The sequence below is a fragment of the Phasianus colchicus genome, chromosome 7, assembly GCF_987193195.1.
Source record: "Phasianus colchicus chromosome 7, bPhaCol1.hap1.1, whole genome shotgun sequence".
In the NCBI taxonomy this organism is placed as follows: domain Eukaryota; kingdom Metazoa; phylum Chordata; class Aves; order Galliformes; family Phasianidae; genus Phasianus; species Phasianus colchicus.
In genome coordinates this window covers 15,117,440-15,137,217 of record NC_143442.1, presented here as the reverse complement: position 1 = coordinate 15,137,217, position 19,778 = coordinate 15,117,440, and the positions used below count along the sequence as shown (strand labels likewise).

The 19,778-nt window shown below is 64.5% G+C and overlaps 3 protein-coding genes across 4 annotated transcripts; 2 read left to right on the top strand and 1 right to left on the bottom strand.

The window, feature by feature from the left end:
* Positions 1-439: 439 nt before the first annotated feature.
* PTPRN (protein tyrosine phosphatase receptor type N) lies at positions 440-9,411 on the top strand. The gene is made up of 23 exons (XM_031599598.2): positions 440-597; positions 2,140-2,190; positions 2,329-2,442; positions 2,641-2,746; positions 2,825-3,023; positions 3,116-3,425; positions 3,536-3,652; positions 3,733-3,800; positions 3,895-4,169; positions 4,253-4,339; positions 4,417-4,496; positions 4,721-4,785; positions 6,290-6,502; positions 6,591-6,800; positions 6,875-7,022; positions 7,112-7,185; positions 7,335-7,412; positions 7,582-7,701; positions 7,838-8,004; positions 8,424-8,477; positions 8,562-8,626; positions 8,701-8,774; positions 8,853-9,411. The coding sequence occupies exons 1-23, from the start codon at positions 507-509 to the stop codon at positions 8,922-8,924; spliced, it is 2,838 nt and encodes a 945-aa protein (XP_031455458.1). The 5' UTR covers positions 440-506; the 3' UTR covers positions 8,925-9,411.
* A 132-nt stretch (positions 9,412-9,543) lies between these two features.
* Positions 9,544-13,943, bottom strand: DNAJB2 (DnaJ heat shock protein family (Hsp40) member B2). 2 transcript variants are annotated; one of them, XM_031599596.2, is made up of 10 exons: positions 13,801-13,918; positions 13,152-13,241; positions 12,417-12,526; positions 12,283-12,336; positions 12,029-12,148; positions 11,845-11,934; positions 11,607-11,712; positions 11,441-11,511; positions 10,968-11,189; positions 9,544-10,037 (listed from the first exon to the last, which is right to left on the bottom strand). In XM_031599596.2, exons 2-10 carry the CDS (start codon positions 13,214-13,216, stop codon positions 10,027-10,029), a joined length of 849 nt encoding a protein of 282 aa, XP_031455456.1. In that variant the 5' UTR covers positions 13,217-13,241; positions 13,801-13,918; the 3' UTR covers positions 9,544-10,026. The 2 variants fall into 2 exon arrangements, with proteins under 2 accessions (XP_031455456.1, XP_089999946.1); XM_090143820.1 differs by having other exon boundaries at positions 9,544-11,189; positions 12,029-12,145; positions 13,801-13,943.
* Positions 13,944-16,469: 2,526 nt separating this feature from the next.
* Positions 16,470-19,778, top strand: LOC116232958 (tubulin alpha-4A chain). The gene is made up of 4 exons (XM_031599607.2): positions 16,470-16,791; positions 17,988-18,210; positions 18,368-18,516; positions 18,707-19,778. Exons 1-4 carry the CDS (start codon positions 16,657-16,659, stop codon positions 19,676-19,678), a joined length of 1,479 nt encoding a protein of 492 aa, XP_031455467.1. The 5' UTR covers positions 16,470-16,656; the 3' UTR covers positions 19,679-19,778.

The following is a 19,778-nucleotide window of genomic DNA, read 5'->3' as shown; positions in this document are numbered from 1 at the left end:
TGCTGGACCCAGAGCTGGGGATGCCTCTCCTAGCTTCCCGACGGCCGGCTTTGGCGGGGCAGGGTGTGAGGGTGTGTCTGGTGCTCGCTGCACATTGACTAGGGTGCAGGGGCGAGGCCCAGGCAGGAGCCAGTCGGGCCGCAGGGCGGGCAAGGGACGGCCGTTGATTGGCGGCTGCGTGCCTGCGCGACGACACACCCCCCTAAGGGCGGAGTTTGTCTCGGGGGAGGCCGTGATTGGCGCGTTGCTCGGCCGTCTCTCCCCGGAACGCGACGTCATTGGCCTCGTTCTACCGGAGGGGGGCGTCAGCATAAAACGGGGGGAAATAAGTTGCGGCCTCCAATTGGCTGCTGTGCGAAGTGGGCGTGGCGCGGCGGCGGCGGGGCGGGCGCTATTGGAGGGGCGGCGGCGGTGGGCGGGGCGCGCGGCGCGGCGCGGCGGGGCGCGGGTTGGCGGCAGCGGGGGCGCGGCCGGTGGGTGCGCCATGGTGCGGCCGTGAGCGGAGCATGGGGCGGCGGCTGCTCCGGGCGCTCCTCTGCCTCCTCCTCGTGGCCGGCCGCGGGCTGCTGCGGGTCGGAGGCGCCACCGCCGCGCACGGTGAGAGTGGGGCTGCGGGAGGGGCGGTGGCACCGCCCGGCCGGCGTTCCCGAGGCTATCGGGTGGGGCGGCGGGATGCCGTAGGGCGGGGGGATGGGTGCTGTGGTGCCGTCACGACGCGGCGGGCCCGGCACCGGTAACGGGAGAACGGCGTCGTGCGTCACCCGCACCGGGGGCGCCTCTGCCCGGGCTGCTGAGCTCGTGAAGGGGATGCCCCCGGGCGTTCCGCTAACTGCGGAGTTGCAGCGCCCGGCAGGACGGAACGGGAGCGGGGCAATGCTCTTCCGGACACCTAGCCTGGCGGGCGCTGCGGGGCCCGGCTCTGGGGTACAGCCGCGAGAATGGGGACTGGGGCAGCGTCACCGCGCGGTGGCTTCTTGCGGGACCCCGCTGCCCTTTAGCCGCCCTCCGCCGGCAGGTGCGGCCCGGGACCCGGAGCGAGCCGGTATGCTCTCTGAACGCTCCAGCTCTGCCCACATCTCCCTTCCCGGAGCCCTGGGGGTACTGGGGGCCCTTACCGGCAGCAGGGCTGCGGCCCCCCGCACGGGCCCCGCGGCCGCTGACTCACTGCCGGTGGGCATGTGCCTCTCCGTCCATTCGTTCCCGGGCAGCGGACCCCTGCAGTCACCCTGCTGAGGAGGGGAAGACCGTCACCCGCTCCCCTCGCAGTCCTGCCATCCCCGGGAGCGGCTGCGGCCGAGCCCTGCCCGGCCCAGGTTTCCTCCCCCGGCGAGGAGCGGGACTGCCTGGCGGGACGCGGCTCCGTCTGTTCAGCACCACGGACAGCGCCCGGCCCGCCGCCCGGTCCCGGAGCCCGCGGCCCGGAGGCCCCCCAGCGCCACCCGCGCTTCCCTGCGCTCCGCGCCTCCTTCCGCTCCCACCCTGGGGAGCTGGCAGGGAGCAGCCTGCGGGTACCCGCGTTTTGGGGACCCCCTCCCCACTTGCCCCGGCGCGGGCTCAGCGGGCCCCTCCCTCCCCTCCCCCCGGTTGTTTTCTCGTTCCTTCCTCGCCATCCGGGGCTGAGTCATCGCTTGCTGCCGTCTCGCTGCTGACGGTCTTGGACCGAGATGCGGGGGGAGGAAGGGGGATGCTGCCCCCCAAAAAGGAGTGGGGACCTCATCACACCGCTGCGTGTGTGCCTTGGGGCCCCCCGTGCTGGGAGAGCGGGTCCCCCCATGCTGCAAGGTGCAGGGCCGTGCCCTCGTCTGGTAGTGCCACATGTAGGAGGGTGAGAGACGATCCCGCTGCTCGCTGCTCCCCTAGCTCTCCCTACCCCACTGCCAGCACCCCACAAAGCTCCAGGCTCCCCCCTTCCCAGAACCAGGAACGGGCTGTGCTCAGGGCCTGCTGCTCAGGTCTGGGGATGAGGAAGGCTGCACTGAGGCCCTGCTGTGGGGTTCCGCACTGCCACCACGCTGCACCCCCCTGGCACTTCGCTGCAGAGTAGGGTCCCCAAGCAGGTGGCTGCCCTGCTAGTGATGAGCAAACCCCTCTGAGCCTCCCTTGCTGACTGTGCTCTGTCTGTCTGTCTGTCTGCCCCAGGCTGTCTGTTTGACCGGAGGTTGTGCTCCCCGCAGGAGGTGTGTGTGCAGGGTGAGTGCCTACAGAAGAGCCCTGGTCCTGCTCTATCTGAGGTGGTGCTTTGTGGGGGGCAGCAGGGAAGAATGCAGGTGGGGCTGTTCCACCTCAGCTGTGTTCATCCCTCCTCCCCACCACCCTGCTCTCTTGCAGATGGGCTGTTCGGGCAGTGTCAGGTGGGCTCGGTGCAGGACAGGCCCCACTTTCAGGTCACCTCCCCTGTGCTGCAGCGCCTACAGGATGTCCTGCGGCACCTCATGGCACAAGGTAAGGGCTGGGGAGGCATAACCATGGGTTGGGCAGCATCACACAGAGGCACCATGGGGAGCAGGGACGTTTGAGGTCCCACTGGTTGGGAACTGCACTGAGGCGAGGAGGGATTCATCTGGCTCTGGGAGGAACAGGGGTGACCTCGAGCACAGGGTAGCCCCCCCCCCAACATCTCATGGCCTCCCTCCACCGCAGGGCTCTCGTGGCAGGATGGCATCACACAGTACGTAATCTCACAGGAGATGGAGCGCATCCCCCGCCTCCGCCCACCATCCTCACTGGAGCCCTCACCCAGGGACAGGTAGGGCAGGGTGGAATGGGGGACAAAGCAGGGCTGGAGAGCTGTACCCAACTGCCATCCCTCGCTGTTTGTCCCAAGGTCCCTGCCTGTGCGCAGCTCCCCCCGGCGCACCTCACTGCCCATGGCCCCCAGCCTGCCTGCAACCCAGCATTTGGGGCAGCCCCCACAGCTGCTGCCCTCAGGCCTGGCTCAGCGCTACCTGGAACACCTGCTGCTGCCCCCACCACCCCAACTGGGCTACGAGGAGGCTCTGCTGCATCCCTACTCCTACCACAAGGTATGTGGCAGGGCGAGGATCCTGTCACAACCCCTTCTCCCTGTGTTGGGATGTACAGTGGGTGCTGACCCGAGGCTGTGGTTTGGTTGCAGTTTGGCTACCAGGATACCACACACCAGCTCCCAGGTGGCTCGGCCAGGCAGGGCCCTGATGCTGCCTCACTGCTGGTCCGCGGCCTGTATGGGGCTGGCCCCATGCCCTCTTACAGCGGGCAGCCGGGGGCAGAAGGTGGGCACCTCTTCCAGGATCTGGGCCTGCTTGCACTGCCCAGGGAGAAAGCTGCTCGCATGGACCTGGCCACCAGACCCCTGCATAGTGTGCGGCTCCCAGGTGACTACAGGGATGTGGGGCAGCAGGATCAGGCATCAGCTGTGGCTGCCCGGCCATCCCCTGCACAGACAGGTATGCATCCCTTGAGCTTGGGGCTCTCCGTCCCATTTGCCCTCCATCCCTGAAATCCCACAGCCCTACGTGGGTGCAGAGCTCTCACCAAATGCCACATTCCCTTGCAGATGCCTCCCTGAAGAGACTGGCCTCCCTGCTGGCTAGCTACGGGCTGGGGCTGCCTGAGCTCAGTCCCCAGCAGCTCAGCAGTCTCTCTGCCCTTCTGCAGCTGCTGCAGAGCTCCAGTGAGTGGAATACAGGGTCCAACAGTGCTGGGTGTGGGGTGCTTGCCTTCCTTTGGGATCCCCATCCTTCTCTTTCCCAGGTGCTGCCAGCCCTGAAGCACCCACAGCAAAGCAGCTCAGTGCTCAGCAGGGAGCTGCTGGGCCACAGGTGGGTTGTGTGTGTGTGTGTGTGTGGGAGGAGGGTATAGCCTCCCTAGGGGACTCCTCGGGGGTCCCAGCACCTTCCTGTCTCCCATCTATAGGTGTCAGAGGGGGACATGCAGCATGGAGAGGAGCCAGTGCCACCCTCCTCCACGGTGCCATCTCCCAGGGTCACAGCCAGCAGTGCCCCAGCACAGGGGCTGGGGGGCCGGGCAGCCACCTCACCAGCCCCCCAAGCCCAGCCACAGATGGGGCATGGAGGGGACAAGACGATGGCGGTGGAGAAGAAGAGCTACACAGAGGTGAAGGACGGTGGTGGGACGCAGCGGGGCACACGGCCACCCGATGAGTATGGCTACATCATCACGGACCAGAAGTGAGAGTGGGCCAGGGCACTGCACAGACCCCATCCCCAGCACTGGAGCCGCGTGCCCCCCTCACCCCACCTTGTTCCCGCAGGCCGCTGGGGCTGGCTGCTGGCGTGCGGCTGCTGGAGCTCCTGGCCAAGCGTGTGCACCTCTCCACCACCAGCTTCATCAACATCAGGTGAGGGCAACACGGTGCTGCCTGGGGATGGGATAGGATGGGCTCTGTGCCCTGCTCTCACCCTGTGTCCCCCCCAGTGTCGTGGGGCCCGCGCTCACCTTCCGTGTGCGGCACAACGCCCAGAACCTCTCGCTGGCAGATGTGGCCAGCCGGGCTGGTGAGTGCTCAGGCTGGGGACCCCTCCTTCTACACACATCTGTTTTCCCCTCTTCTCCAGGGGCTGAGAGGGGGTGTGGGCGTCAGGAGGGGAGAGGGCTCCCACCATGCATCCCAGTGCTGCTGGCTGAGCTGGGGACCTGGGGCATGGTGGGGTGTTATTGGACTCCTGGAGTTTTCTTGGCCAAGGGAAAGCACCCCCTGACTGTCTGTCCCTGTCTGCAGAGCAAATGAAGGCAGAGCTGGAGGCTGAGCTGGGCCTGAAGATTGTGCAGACGGGAGTGGGAGAGGTAAGACCATAGCATGGGGACTTAAGGCTGGGATGGGGCTGCAGGGAACTGGGAGCTGCGGGGTCTGCAGGTGGTTCTGGGGCCACTGATGGCCCCACATAAGGCTCTGATGGGGGCTTTACGTTTGGAGCATTCTGGTCACACCCCGCAGCAGGATGCTGCCTGTGGGTTTGGGGCACTTATCTCTTAGTAAAACACAAACCCACGGGGTCTGAAGGCATTCTGGGAGGATGCCCCCTCCATCCAGGACTTGGCTCATCCCCAGCCTCACTTCCCTCCAGTCTCTATTCGTGGCCTGGGCACGCCAGCCCTGTGCTAAGCACCCTGGGGACTAGGCAGGGAAAATGCCATCATCCCTGCAGGGAGCAGCGTGGCAGCTGGAGGCAGGATGGAGCAGCAGCCATCTGCTGGGAGATAGCCTCCCTCCCCTGCTCCTGTGGGCCACAGGAGCCATCCCATGGGGGACAGAGATAGAAATGGAGCCTATGTTAGCAGCTGGGGAAGGGCACAGCAAACCTCTGGGCTATGGTCCATATTCTACTGCTCCTGCCCTGGGGACACCGGAAGGGGGAAGGCCACCAAGGCAACTGATCTCCATCAGACCCATGCACAGTGTCACGATGGCAGTGCCTTTTGATGTGACAAGTGGCAGGAGCCAGGAGGGAGGGAATCTGCAGCCCTAATGAGTGCTTCTCTAATGAGCAGGACCCCCGAAAGGGAGTTGTTTGCACTGAGGGGTGAGCTCCTTGTGCTGAACACCCCCAAGGGCAGGGGACAGCAAGCGCTGGGCCTGGCACTGCCCCAGCAATGGGGGCAGACAGCAGGGACATCCCCAGGCAGCGTAGGCAATGATGATGATGATGATGATAACGATGACGCAGCGTTCCCTCGGTAACCTCATCAGGCCCATGGCCAATGGGAAGCCGAGGCAGTGAGGTAATGTAGGGCTTTAGCATCTCATTGGATGCAGAGTATTTGGTGGTGGGGCTGCCCTAGCATACTGCCCACCCCTGGCTCTGCGAAAGGACCCTGGAGGGATCGGCCTTGGGGGTCTCGGTCTCATCCAGCGAGGACTCAGCACCCTCCTGTCCCAGCATGGGGGCTGAAAGGCTGAGGAAGGTCTGGGATTCAAGGTCTTGGGTTGGGTCAGACAGGAGCTCACTGAGCCCAGGCTCTGAGGGCCCCCACCTGCCCTGCAGCCTGGCAGGGCTGGGAGGCAGTCCCTGGTGCTGGGAGCAGCAGGTGGCTGCTGCTTGGGCTTGTCCAAGCTGTGCACCTCCCGCACCCCTGGGGGTCAGGGCTGTGAGCTGTGCTAAGTGCAGGCACAAGTGCCCCTTGCAGGGACACCAGCTCTGCCCCCACTGAACTGAGGAGCGACACAGCTCCAAGCATCCTCCGTCTGCTTTAGCCCCCACATCCTCAAACGCAGTGTGGGATGGGTTCTGTCCCTGCACCCCTCCTCGTCAGATGCCCCACTCTAACCCTTGCTTGGCTCTGCCTGCAGCGGAACGAGGCGGCTGTGTACCCACGCCCCTCTCACTTTGGGGACGGCTTCCACTCGGTGCTGCTCACCTTCATCGCTCTGGCCTGCGTGGCTGGTGTCTCCATTGCAGCCGCTGCAGCCTTCTGCCTCCGGCAGCACGCCAAGCAGAGGGAGAAGGAGCGCCTGGCCGCCCTGGGGCCCGAGGGGGCCGCCGACACCACCTTGGAGTACCAGGTAGGGATGCGGGATGCTGCATCCGCACGGCTGTGGGTACAGGGGGGGCCCTGTGGCTGAGGACTGGGGCTCTGGTCACTGTCCCCAGGAGCTGTGCCGCCAGCACATGGCCACCAAGTCGCTCTTTGGCCGTGCCGAGGCCCCTGCAGCACCAGCAGATACGTCGCGAGTGAGCAGCGTCTCGTCACAGTTCAGCGATGCCCCACAGCCCAGTCCCAGCTCACACAGCAGCACGCCGTCCTGGTGCGAGGAGCCTGTCCAGTCCAACATGGACATCTCCACTGGGCACATGATCTTGGTGAGCCCCCCTAGCAGGCTGTGGCCCCCAAGGTTCCCCCTAGTGCCGGGCTGACCCCCCTCTCTGCATCCCAGGCGTACATGGAGGACCACCTCCGCAACAGGGATCGGCTGGCCAAGGAGTGGCAGGCGCTCTGTGCCTACCAGGCTGAGCCCAGCATCTGCTCTGTTGCCCAAAGCGAAGCCAATCTGAAGAAGAATCGCAACCCAGACTACGTGCCCTGTGAGCATCCCAGGGCTGTGGTGCAGGGCACGGGGATGTTGGAGGTGTGGTATGGTGTTCACTGCCTCCCCTGCGCTCCTCTTCTCCAGATGACCATGTGAGGATCAAGCTGAAAGCTGAGAGCAACCCGTCCCGCAGCGACTTCATCAATGCAAGCCCGATTGTGAGTGATCGCTGGGGTCCCCCCTGGCTCCAGGGACAGCAGGAGCTCCCTTTCAGCTCCACTGCCCCCAGACCATCCCCTGTTCCTTCTGCTGTCACACACTCCCTGACCCAATGACACGCAGCGTGACGCTCCCTTCCCCCCTCCAGATCGAGCACGACCCGCGGATGCCGGCTTACATCGCCACGCAGGGGCCATTGTCCCACACCATTGCTGACTTCTGGCAGGTGAGCGTCACCCAGCTGTGCCAGCATCTGGGGACGGGGGCGTGCCCCGTGCAGCTCTGGAGCTCCTGCATCCCGGTGACGCTCGCTGTGGTCCAGAGGGGTCACGGCAGCTCGGCCACCGCACCTGGGTTGTCACCCAGCAGTGACAGCGGTGGTGTTTGGCGTGCAGATGGTGTGGGAGCACGGCTGCACCGTCATCGTCATGTTGAGCCCGCTGGCTGAGGACAGCGTCAAGCAGTGCGACCGCTACTGGCCGGACGAAGGCTCCTCGCTGTACCACATCTACGAGGCGAGTGTGGGCTGGCAACAGGGAGCACCCCGCAGCCCCTGTGCCGGTGGCACCGCGAGCATCGCCCCGCTCCAGCGGGGCCGCGCAGGGTCCGCTGCTCGGTGCTGACACCGCGGGCCGACCCTTCTCCGGGCAGGTGAACCTGGTGTCGGAGCACATCTGGTGCGAGGACTTCCTGGTGCGCAGCTTCTACCTGAAGAACGTGCAGTCTCAGGAGACCCGCACCCTGACGCAGTTCCACTTCCTCAGCTGGCCGGCCGAGGGCATCCCCGCCACCACCCGGCCCCTCCTCGACTTCCGCAGGTGGGTGCCAGCCCGGGAGGGGGCACAGCGGGCTCTGAGCGGGCCGGGCACGGCTCGACTTGGGGGGTGGGAGCCGGCGGTGGCCCTGGTGGCGGGCCTCCTATCCGCCCCGCTCCTGCGCTCTGTCTCTGTCCCCGTCTCGCAGCTGCCGGCGTCATTTTTGTGATTTGCAGCTAGTAATCTGGCTCCAGTTGCATAGTCACAAAAGTGATCGTTGGCAGCCGTGCCTGCCGCACGGAGCGTGCCGGGAGCCCAGCCGGGGCCGGACCGCAGCCATCCCCGCCAGCGCCGCTCCCCCGGGGGCTCCCGCTCCCGGCCCACGCTGGCAGGCGGCAGGAGCCCCGCACCGGACCCCGGTGCCCCCTCCCAGCGCAGCCAGACCCAAGCAGGCGCTGACCCGGTGCCTCTTGTCCTTGCAGGAAGGTGAACAAGTGCTACCGGGGCCGCTCCTGCCCTATCATTGTGCACTGCAGGTACCGCAGCGGGGGGGTCGCGGGTGGGGGCTGTGAGGCGAGGGCCGGGCCGGCACCCCCGTCACGCTTCTCTGCGTCTTCCAGTGACGGCGCAGGCAGGACCGGGACCTACATCCTCGTCGACATGGTCCTGAACCGCATGGCCAAAGGTACGGCGTGCACCACGCGCGCAGGGAATGCGGCGGTGGGCTCGGCCCTCACCTTCCTCGTGTCCCCGCCCTAGGTGTGAAGGAGATCGACATCGCTGCGACGCTGGAGCACATCCGAGACCAGCGGCCCGGCATGGTGCAGACCAAGGTACCCCCAGCTGGCTGGCCCTGCTGCCCCCTCCCCGAGCAGGAGCTGCTCCAGCCTCACCCCGTTTCGCTCCCCCAGGACCAGTTTGAGTTCGCTCTGACCGCCGTGGCTGAGGAGGTGAACGCCATCCTGAAGGCTCTGCCGCAGTGATGGCGAGGATCCCCCGCCCTTCCCTCTCGTTTCCCTGCCGTCCCCCCGCCCTCTGGCTTCGAGCGCGCTCCTGGCCCTGTAAATGCTGTCTGTGCTGCTGGCTCTGTTTTTTTCCCACCCTTCTCCTTGGGCTGCAGGGCTCAGCCCTTTGCGTGCCCCGTGGCGTGCAGCCCCTTTGCTCCCGCTACTGCAGTGGAGCGCGGGCTCTTGTCCCCTGCGGCGGAGGGGGAGGGCAGTGATGCTGGGAGAGTGGCCGTGGGGATCCCCCGGCCGCTCTCCCACCCCTGTCCCTGTGCCCAAGCGGGGACAGGAGTGGGCGGGGTCCTGGCCCTGCCCTGTCTCCTCTGTGTCACCCCCCCACCTTGTCACTCAAGCAGAAGAGAAATTTCTAGAGAAATATAATTTTGTATCTTGATGTGAATAAAGTTCTCGTGTCATGTTTGTGCAGCTGCAGCTGGGCCTGGCCTCTCTCTGTGTCCACGGGAAGGGGGACGTGGTGGTGGCAGCATCCCGTGGAGCCTTGGGGGAAGCAGAAGGAGCACAGCAGAGCCCAGGCAGGGGGATCCCACATCTCTTTTTGGGGCTGCCCCCATCCCAAAGACACCCTACATGCGGCAGCTCCTGCAAACAGGTTTATTGACTGCTGTAGGCAGATGGGGTTTGGGGGGGGCTGTGGGTGAGGGGATGGAGGCAGAGGCTGGCACCATTACCTTTGTCCTGGCTGGCTGCTCCTCACTGCCTGCCACAGCCCCCTGTGCCCCTGAACCTCACCTCAGGGGAGCAAGACCTGCACCCCCCCCAGCAGCCAGCTCAGGCTAAGCTACAGCAATCCCTGCTCCAGCCCCCTCTCATCACCCCCTCCCCAGCACCCAGCATGTGGTGCATGGGGCATGCTCAGGGTCCACCTTTCTAATCCTATGGGTCTTGCTTGGCCACACGCGCTATCCATCCCCCCCACCCTTCCCCCCACCCCCACTATATCCCATGGAGCTGGAGGGTGCTAGGGGAAGGAGGTGGCAGGGGGTGGCCGTGCAGGGACAAAGCGGAGTCCTCTGTGCCTCCGTGGGCGAGCGGGTGTGCACGGTCCCTGGGCGCAGCAGCCTCAGAACACACCTGGGGAGACAAGCGGAGGGGGGGACACAACATGACTGGTGAAACCTGGTGCTGGGAGAGCGTGGCAGCCAGCTGGGATGTAGGAAAGAGGAAGGTCCTGGGAGGAAAGCCAAGGCACTGTACAGCAGAGCTGCACCCATCTTCTGCACGGGAAGGGGGTGACAGCCAAGGGAAACAAGGGGGATCATGCCCCCAGCCAAGGCAAGTGCCCCTGTGGGGTGTGCAAGGAGTGGGAGAGAGCAGGCAGGGTTCTGCAGCATGAGGGATGGAGGAGGTAAAGGCAGGAGCAAAGGCTAGACACTAGACACAAGGCACCAAGCAATGTCCGCGCGCCTCTCCTTGCAAGGAGGAGCACCCCACACCCTCCAAGTCTGAGAGGCCAAAACCTCTGCATGGATGTGGAGAAGACAGAGAGAGGGGAACTCCCCTGCCCTCGTTCCACAAATTCTGGGCACAGAGCTGCCCATCCTATAGAGCCCCACCAAGGGCCTTTCTTTTAGCAACCAGGCTAATCTTGGCTGCCCCTCCTCCCCCTCCCCCCCAGCACCAGGGCTCCCCCCAGCCACCCTCCACCTTTGGAGGAGCAGGGAAGCAGGGCAGGACTGACCCCCCTTCCATTGCTGTGGGAAACAGCTAAGCCACAGGCAGCCACCACATCATGGGTCCTTGCTGCAGCTCTGGCACATCATTCTCTTCGCAATGCCCTACAGAGGGCCCTTCCCCTGGGGGGCACAGCCCCTTAACCCCATGTTCACAGCAGGCGGCAGTGCCACTGCTTCGCCTTAGAGGCAGGTTTACGCCCTGGTGTTGTGGGGCTGCCAGCCCTGGGGGACTCCCGCTCTGGCCCCTCCCGAGGCCCGTGGGCTGCGCTGGTGGCACGGAGGCCAGGGCTGCCCCCTGGAGCCGGGGGGGCGCTGGGGCCGTGCCCACCTGCTTGGTGGTGCCCCGCGGCCTCCATCTCAGAGAGGCTGTAGGCCATGGCCAGCTGCAAGTCCTCGTCCTCATCCTCGCTGTCCGTGTAGAGGCAGATGGGCGAGGAGCTCGGAGGCCGCTGTGGGGCAGGTGGTGGGGATGAAGGGGGGCGTGGGCTGGGGAAGGCTTGCTGCTCCCGCCGGCTCAGCTCCAGCCCCAGTGCCATGTCGTCGGGGACACCTGCAGAGAGAGCAGAGTCAATGGCAAGGAATCCTAGCCCCCCCAGCCTTGGTGCCCCCTCCTGCTCAGTGCAGCATAATGCAGAGCTGGGTGCCCAGCTGGGTCTATGTGTCTGTTCTACAAAGGTTGCACAGGGTTCCATGTGTCCAACCCCAAAACCAAGCCTGAGGTAGCCCCCACGGCTCCCACCAAGGAGGTCCCCAAAGGGGAGGATGCTGGAGATGGCATGGCTTGGTGGCACCGCTTCTCACCATCGATGTGGATCGACTTCAGCTCCCCATCCTCCTCCACTTCCACCCGCTCCCGCCCGTTCTCAATAATCCTGTAGGCAAACGGGTGGGCAGAAAGACAGGCAGATGTTAGCCTACAGCCAGGCACTGTGGTAGAAGCAGCCCAAGCCGATGCAGAGGTCCTCACCGCTTTGTGGTGATACGTCGACCATTAACAAAGGTGGTGGAGGTGGAGACGGAGCGGAATCCCAGCCCTGCGTCGGCCCCTGAGCTGAAGGACGAGGCGAAGAAATCTGGAGGAGGGAACAATAAAGAAGCACCTGGGAGGCACGGGCATGTGGGATGGGAGGGTGGCAGGGATGAGCCCAGGGCTCTGTGCCATGCTGGGCCGTGGATGCTAAGCCCAGGTACTCCATATTCCCTACCTGAGGATCCGGGGAAGCTGGAGAAGAAGTGTCCCCCTCCGTGGTGCCGGGGGCCAGCTCCCCGCAACTCAGAGAAGGGCAGCATCTCATCTGGAAAAGCAGGCAGCCCCCATCAGCATCAACCCCTGAGCAGGCTAACGGTGCCCCATAACTGGCCTCTGGCCCCCTCCCACCCCACACGCACCAAAGAAGTCAGCAAAGGGATCTCGCCCACCAAAGAACTCCCGGAAAACATCGTGAGCGCTGCGGAAGGTGAAGGTGAATTCAGGAGCCCCAGCATCGGCTCTGGAGCCCCCCGGCCCTGCTGGAGGAAAGAGACACAGGGTTGAGAGGGGGCAGGAGTTCCAGTGTGTGCAGCCCCACAGCTGGGTCTCCACACAAGGTTGTACCCAGAGCCACACTGACCCCCCATCCCATAGCCCCAGTTCGCCCACTCACCTGCCCCCATGAGGCCCTCTTTGCCATAGCGGTCATAGACATCGCGCTTCTGCTCTGGAAGAAGAAGAGAGGGTGTCAGGGTCAGCGGCCCCAAGGGTGGGGGGTTCCCGTGACACAGCACCGTGGCCTCTTACTGTCTGACAGCACTTCATAGGCCTCAGCGATTTCCTTGAACTTCTGCTCGGCGTATTCCTTGTTGTCTGGGTTTTTGTCCGGGTGCCATTTCAGTGCTGCCTTCCTGTACCTGCACAGAGGGACATTCAATGATGGGTGCACCGCAGCCAGCCAAGCCTCACTGAGCACTCACAGCTCTGGCCATGGTGGCAGCAGCTCTGAGCTCCCAGCCCCGAAATACAAGCCAGCCAGCACTGCCACCAGCACACCAATGCCCACACGCACAGCAGCGCCTCGCATGCAGTCTGGCAGCTCTGGCCACCAAATGGGCAAAAGAACTCCTTTCCCTGCCTCTGCAGCTCATTTCTACTCCTGTCCTCCTGCTTACAGATCCTCCCTTAGATGCACCCCAGCCCTGCTCCCCCCTCGAGGCAGGACAAGTAGATCCGTGGCACACACTGGCCTGGGCAGCGCTCCCGCCACCAGGGACTAACAGATCCCGGGGCCGTGCCGGGCTGTGCTGGCCGCAGGACACCTGGCACCCAGCCACGGCAGTGTCGGGGTCACGCCCGGGCTCTGCGAGCCGTGCCACCGCCCGGCGCGCAGCCACACGGCCGCACAACCGCTTCCCTCCCGCTCCCTGCTCGACCCGGGTCGGCGCTCCGGGTCGCGGCGCGGCTCCCGAAGCCGGTCCCGCCCGCCATCCTCGGCCACCCCCGCGCCCTCCGAGGCTCGGCCGGCGGGCACCGACTTACGCCTTTTTGATGTCGTCTGCGGTGGCGTTGCGGCTCACACCCAGCGCTTCGTAGTAGTCCACCATGACGCGCGGCCGTCCCGCGGGGTCGCTGGAGGAGGAACGGCGGTGTCAGGCGGCACGGGATGCGAAGCAGCGCCGCGCTGAGCCCATCGCTCCCCCCGCGGCCGCTCAGACCTGCCCGGCACCCAGACCGGCGGGCAGCATCCCGCTGCCGGCTCCGCGGGCGCTCCGCGTTACCTCTGCGCTCGGCCGTGCCCCGCCGGGTGCCGCCGGTCCCGCAGCGCAGCCCTCCCGAGCCGCAGCCGCCCCGCGAGTGCCGCGGCCCCGCGATAAGGCGCTTAGCGCCCGCTCGGCCTTAGCGGATTAGCGGCTCGGGGCCGGCGCTGCCGTCACGCACCGCGGCCCCGACCCGCGGCCCGGGCCGCATCCGATGACGGCACCGGAGGCCGCGGCTCGCCCTGACCCGCGCCGGGACGTCGATACGGCGCTCCGGCGCCCGCGCGGCTGCTGGAAGTTTCCGCAGCTCCCCCCCGCCGCCGGGACCGGGCCGCCGGGAGGGGGACGCGGCGGGACGCCGCTTCGCGGAAGGGGCCCGGCCCCGCGATCGCCCCGCGCGCCCCGGTCCGCCCCGCGCGCCCCGCGCCCACCTGGCAGCCGCAGCCGCAGCCGAGCCCACCCCGCCCGCACCGGGCCGGCGAGCCGCGTCCCCCAGCCCGGGCCGCCGCGGGGCCTGGAGGCGGGATCCGCGGGGTGACGGGCGTCGGCCGCGGCCAATCGCGGCGCCGCTACGCTGTGACGTCACGAGCCGGGCCGTTTCGGGGCCGGGTGGCGGAGAGCGCGGCGGGGCCGGGGCCGGGCTGCGGCGCGCGGCGCGCGGAGGGCCGGCCCGTGGCTCCGCGCCCGGTCAGCTGCGCTGCCCGGCCCTGCTGGAAAGGCCGCGATGCGGAGCGGCGACGGCAGCGGGGACAGCTGGGGTGACTCAGCGCTTTGCTGCTCCCGCGGGGGGGAGGGGGGGACGGGACGCGGGCGCCGGGTGTCGCTCTTCCTGCGGCCGGGGGACGGCCCGTGCACCGCGCCGCCGCGGGCACCAGGGGGAGCCCCGGGCCGGGGAAGCCCTCCGCACGGCGACGGGCGTTTTCAACCCGGCCGCCCCGCGCATCGGGAGGTCCGCGGCAACCGGTGCTGCGGCGCACCGCGGCCGCTGCAGAGCGGTGCCCGACGCGGGGCCGGTCCCTGCTCTGCTTCGGACCCAGCAGCGGAGGCTGGACGGGACTGTTAACGAGCGGGGATGTTTTAGATCCGCCCGACGCAAAGGGCGCTTTGTAGCAACAAATTGCTACAAGTTTATTTGGGAATGTGGAGGAAGGGGCAGCCCCGTAAAGCGCTGAGCCCAGGTGCCTTAGGAGTCCGGGGCCCCCGGCACCCCGGCGGGTGACGGGCATCTCCGCATCTCCCTCCCCGGTAACTGTTTCCCTCTGAAATCCACCGGCACTTGGCCAGCCACCAGCACCGCCTTTCCGCTTTTAACAATGCTGCAGCAATGCCCCGTGACTCCAGGCTGGTTCCTCTGTCCGACGAGCCGCTGGCACTACGCACAGCCCCCTGACGTCTCTCCAAACCCCCTTGCACGTGCACATCGCCCTCACACACACCTGCCAAGTCATCGAGGGCTCTGGTTCTCCCCAAAACCGGGGGAGCAGATGAACGTGCAGGGCTGTGCTGCTGGGGATGGGGAAGTCGGCTCTGACTCTTGCCCCATCGCTGCTGTCCCACGCCGGCACACTCCTCAGTATTGCATCAGAACTGGCCGCAGCGCTGTTGCAACCCCCGACCACTTGTGGCACAGGAAGGCCTGCAGGCCTGGGAATGGGCATTCAGCTGCGGGTCCAAAGCCTGTCCCCAGAGCCTCCCATGAGCTCTATCATCACCTGCCCATCAGAATTCAGTGGCACCAGTACCAGGAGTGTGGGCACAGTTCATCTGCCGGCTGCCTGGGGGCAGCTGCCTCACCCCAGAGCCCCGACATGAAGTCATCACCATCAGCCAGACGCGGTCTGTTCACCGCCGTGGGTGTGCAGCCACTTTTCTCAGGGTGTGAATGAAGAAGGGAGGTGACACCTGCCGGCCCCTGAGCCAGGGCGGCTGCTCACCGAGGGCCGGTCCCGACTCGCCCCTGGTAGCCCGGCACGTTGGAGATGAGCACAGCTTCATCCCTGGGAGCGCCTCCCTGCCCGGTGAGTCAGGGCTTAGGGCTGGAGCGAGGTCTGGAATTACCCTCATTGTTCCGCACGCAGCAGGCATTTCACAATTCTCTTCATTTCATCTGAACCAGCAATTACACGGCTTCAGCTCGGCTCCAGCGCAGAGAACTCACAGAGCAGGGGCACAGCCAGCACCAGGACACTACTACAGGAGGAGGGCGGGGAGCAGGCAGAGCAGCATTTTGCTCCCTGCATCCCCACGGTACACAGGGCTCTGTCATCTGTGCTGTCTCCAACCTGTTGTACTCTTTCTTCCATCAACAGTTCAGTTTTTCACCACAGGTCTCTAGCAGAATGGTGTACAAACAGACACAGGCGCCTCCTGGAGAAGCTGTACATCCTTTCACACCTTGAGGTGCCAGCAACTTGTCGTACAAATCCTGCAAAGTCGGGGGCACTGCTCGCTGCCTGGCTCTGCTGCTCATGCTCCAACCTGCACTGCAGACTGCTCATGCTATAAACGCCCCAGAATTGATTGGCACAAGGCAGCACGGAGACAGGAGACACCCAGCACCAACCCCTTGGCATCTGGGAGGTATTTCAGCCAGCACCTCTGCAAAGATTTTCATGGGGAAAGTGGATCCCACCACTCTGTTTCACACAAATTAGCTTACAAGGCTCAATTTTTGATGCCTCAGTGCTCCCAGCCTGCCTCCCACTCACAAACTGCGTGCATCAGCATGGGCTGTGCTATCTGCAGATCTCTGAGGTCACTCAAAGGACATTTATAGCATGGGTCATGTAGGCATTTCTGGAGTCACACAGCCATCACGGCACCCTGTGGTCCAGCAGCACACCCAACCTGGGGATGTGCTGCACTGTAGAAGCAGCAGCTTTTCCCACTGGCTCAGTGAGCCCCACCTTGCTCATTTAGCCCAGGCAACTCAGAGGGCTCTGGGTATGCTGATAGGCTCTGGCACAGCCTTCATAGCAGTACCACTGCCTTTAGTGAAGGTGACACTGGCCAGGTGACTCAGGGACAAAGAAGGGCCATTGTGAGAAGGTCATTTATGTTCAGCTTTCAGAGCAAGCTGAGGGATGACAGCACCTTTCAATGAAAACTCATTAGGTCAGAGGCTGGGGCAGAGGCAGGGCTGGCTCCGCATCACAGTGGGTGCCGCAGGGTGTTTTAGGATGGACCAAGCATCGGTGAAGTCACAGCAAAGAGCCAATGAGCCCCCTTCGAGGCAAAACTTCATCTGAACAAACGCACGCAAAATATATGCGGATCTATGCAAATTTATGCAAATTGAATGGGCGGGGCCGCCCGCCTCGGAGCGGGGGTGCCTCCCCCGGTATAAGGCAGCAGCGGGGCCGAGCCGGCCGAGCGGAGCTGCGGAGGTTCGGGCAGAGGAGGTGTGCGACAGCGGCAGCATGGTGAGTGCCCGGCCGGACCCCCCCCTCCGGGCCCCCGGACAACACGGGAGGGGCCCCCCGGGGCGGGTGCGACTACCGGGGCGGTGTCCGTGCAGCCGGGGTCCCGCACGCGGTGTGCTCCCTGTCCGTGCCGGGCTGCAGCCTTTACCAGGCTGCTGTGTTTGCTGTGCCCTAAGCAGGGGGGCATCGACGCAGGGAAAACTGCGTTAAGGCTGAACCCGTCCCTGCTCCTCCTTCTGCACCCTTTAACGGCCACAGAACGCCCGCAGAAGCACCGTACTTCCCGTGGCCGTCCCGAGGCTCTGATAGCAGCAGAGGTGGTGGCTGCGTGCTTCTGCTGCGGAGTTTCCTAGGGCTCACCGCTGGCTTTCGTGTTACGAAAGCTGATGGAGCTGCTGGGGGCGGGGGGGGGAGGATGAGAGAGTGTCACTTTGCTCCTTGCTCCTCAGCTTTGGGAAAGATGGTGAGAGCCAGAAGTCCATCTCTCTAAAGCTGCCAAGGGCTTGTTTCTCTATCCCTGTCCCCTCTGCCTGTGAGTGGCGCTGAGAGCACTCTGGGTTCTCCGCTCTTGTGGCTATCGGTGCTGCACCCAGTGCACAAAATGGCCCCACCGCCTTCCTGCCCGCTGACTCACAGCGGGGCACGGAGCGCTGGAAATCCGGTTGGGTTTGGATGTTCTGCCCGATGACACATCCCCGTCTTGGCAACAGCAGGACCAAGGCAGAGTTATTTTGGTGCTTGTCAGAAGGGCTGCAGCCTGTGGGGTGTCTCACCTGGAGGGAGGGAGGCTGCAGGAAGGATCTCAGCCCGTTGCTGGGGGACTCTCTTGCATCATCAGCCTTTGGTTCAGCTGCAGCGTGCAGCGAATGCCTCCCACTCCAGAGCTAATTTAGGGAAGTGGAGCCTCCGAGCATGGTAACCATTCAGTGCTGCAAACTAGTCCCTAGGCAGGCTCTTGTTCTCAATGCCGTCACATCCACAGTTTCCAGGGCATGGGCACTGCTCTGCCATCACAGCCCTGCTCTGAAAGTAGCAGATGGACAGGGGCCATGCCAGCTGCTGTGGGGCTCAGCCTTCCAACTGTGTGCGTTCGTGAAATGAAGGAGATGCTCCCAGGGTTGTTGGCTGTGGCAAAGCAGGGAATGTGCTACACCTGTGGTCCCCACTGAGCTCTGATCCTGCCTCCCCCTCCGCAGCGTGAGTGCATCTCCGTCCACGTCGGCCAGGCCGGCGTCCAGATGGGCAACACCTGCTGGGAGCTGTACTGCCTGGAGCATGGCATCCAGCCTGACGGGCAGATGCCCAGCGACAAGACCATCGGTGGAGGGGATGACTCTTTCACCACCTTCTTCTGTGAGACCGGTGCCGGGAAGCACGTCCCGCGGGCCATCTTTGTGGACCTGGAGCCCACTGTGATCGGTGAGTGCTGAGCTCGGGGTGCATGGCACGGGGTACAGCATGGGGTGCTGCTTGCAGGCACATTCTGCACACTCACTCTAACTACAGAGTAACCCAGGGCCTTCTAAAACCTCTCCCCATGGCCAGTCATGGCTGATGTTGTGCTCACCTCTCCTAGATGAGATTCGAGGAGGGGTCTACAGGCAACTCTTCCACCCTGAGCAGATGATCACTGGCAAGGAAGATGCTGCCAACAACTATGCCCGTGGGCACTACACTATTGGCAAGGAGATCATCGACCAAGTGCTGGACAGGATCCGGAAGCTGGTGGGTAACCACAATGGGGGATGTGTGCCCATGCACTGAGTTGCAGCATGGTGCATGAGGTGGGAACAAGAAACGAGCCTGCTGTGCACAGGGAGCGGTTTGCAGCTGCTCCAGAAAAGCTCTAAAACTTTCCTCCAGCAATTGTCAGAGTGCAGAGGACTCTCAAGTACCTATCTCTCTCTCTCTGCAGGCTGACCAGTGCACGGGTCTCCAAGGCTTCCTTGTGTTCCGCAGTTTTGGAGGTGGCACTGGCTCAGGATTTACCTCCCTGCTGATGGAACGACTCTCCGTTGACTATGGCAAGAAGTCCAAGCTTGAGTTCTCCATCTACCCAGCCCCACAGGTCTCCACTGCCGTGGTGGAGCCCTACAACTCCATCCTCACCACACATAGCACCTTGGAGCACTCGGACTGTGCCTTCATGGTGGACAACGAGGCCATCTACGACATCTGCCGCAGGAACCTGGACATCGAGCGCCCAACCTACACCAACCTCAACCGCCTCATCAGTCAGGTTGTCTCCTCCATCACTGCCTCTCTGAGGTTCGATGGGGCACTCAATGTTGACCTCACTGAGTTCCAGACCAACCTGGTGCCCTACCCTCGCATCCACTTCCCCCTGGCTACCTACGCCCCGGTTGTTTCAGCCGAGAGGGCTTATCATGAGCAGCTGTCGGTGGCCGAGATCACCAACTCGTGCTTTGAGCCGGCCAACCAGATGGTGAAGTGCGACCCTCGGCACGGCAAGTACATGGCGTGCTGCCTGCTGTACCGCGGGGACGTGGTGCCCAAGGACGTCAACGCCGCCATCGCCACCATCAAGACCAAGCGCAGCATCCAGTTTGTGGACTGGTGCCCAACTGGTTTCAAGGTGGGCATCAACTACCAGCCGCCCACGGTGGTGCCGGGGGGAGACCTGGCCAAGGTGCAGCGCGCCGTCTGCATGCTGAGCAACACCACGGCCATCGCCGAGGCCTGGGCGCGCCTGGACCACAAGTTCGACCTGATGTACGCCAAGCGCGCCTTCGTGCACTGGTACGTGGGCGAGGGCATGGAGGAGGGGGAGTTCTCCGAGGCGCGGGAGGACATGGCCGCCCTGGAGAAGGATTACGAGGAGGTGGGCCTGGACTCCTACGAGGATGAAGAGGAGGGCGAGGAGTAGAGCGGCCTCCTGGCGGAGGACCGTGCTGCTTTTTCTGTGTCACCTGCAGAAACCCTTTGCAATAAATCATTTGAGAACCTCCCAGTGACCCCCCGGCTGT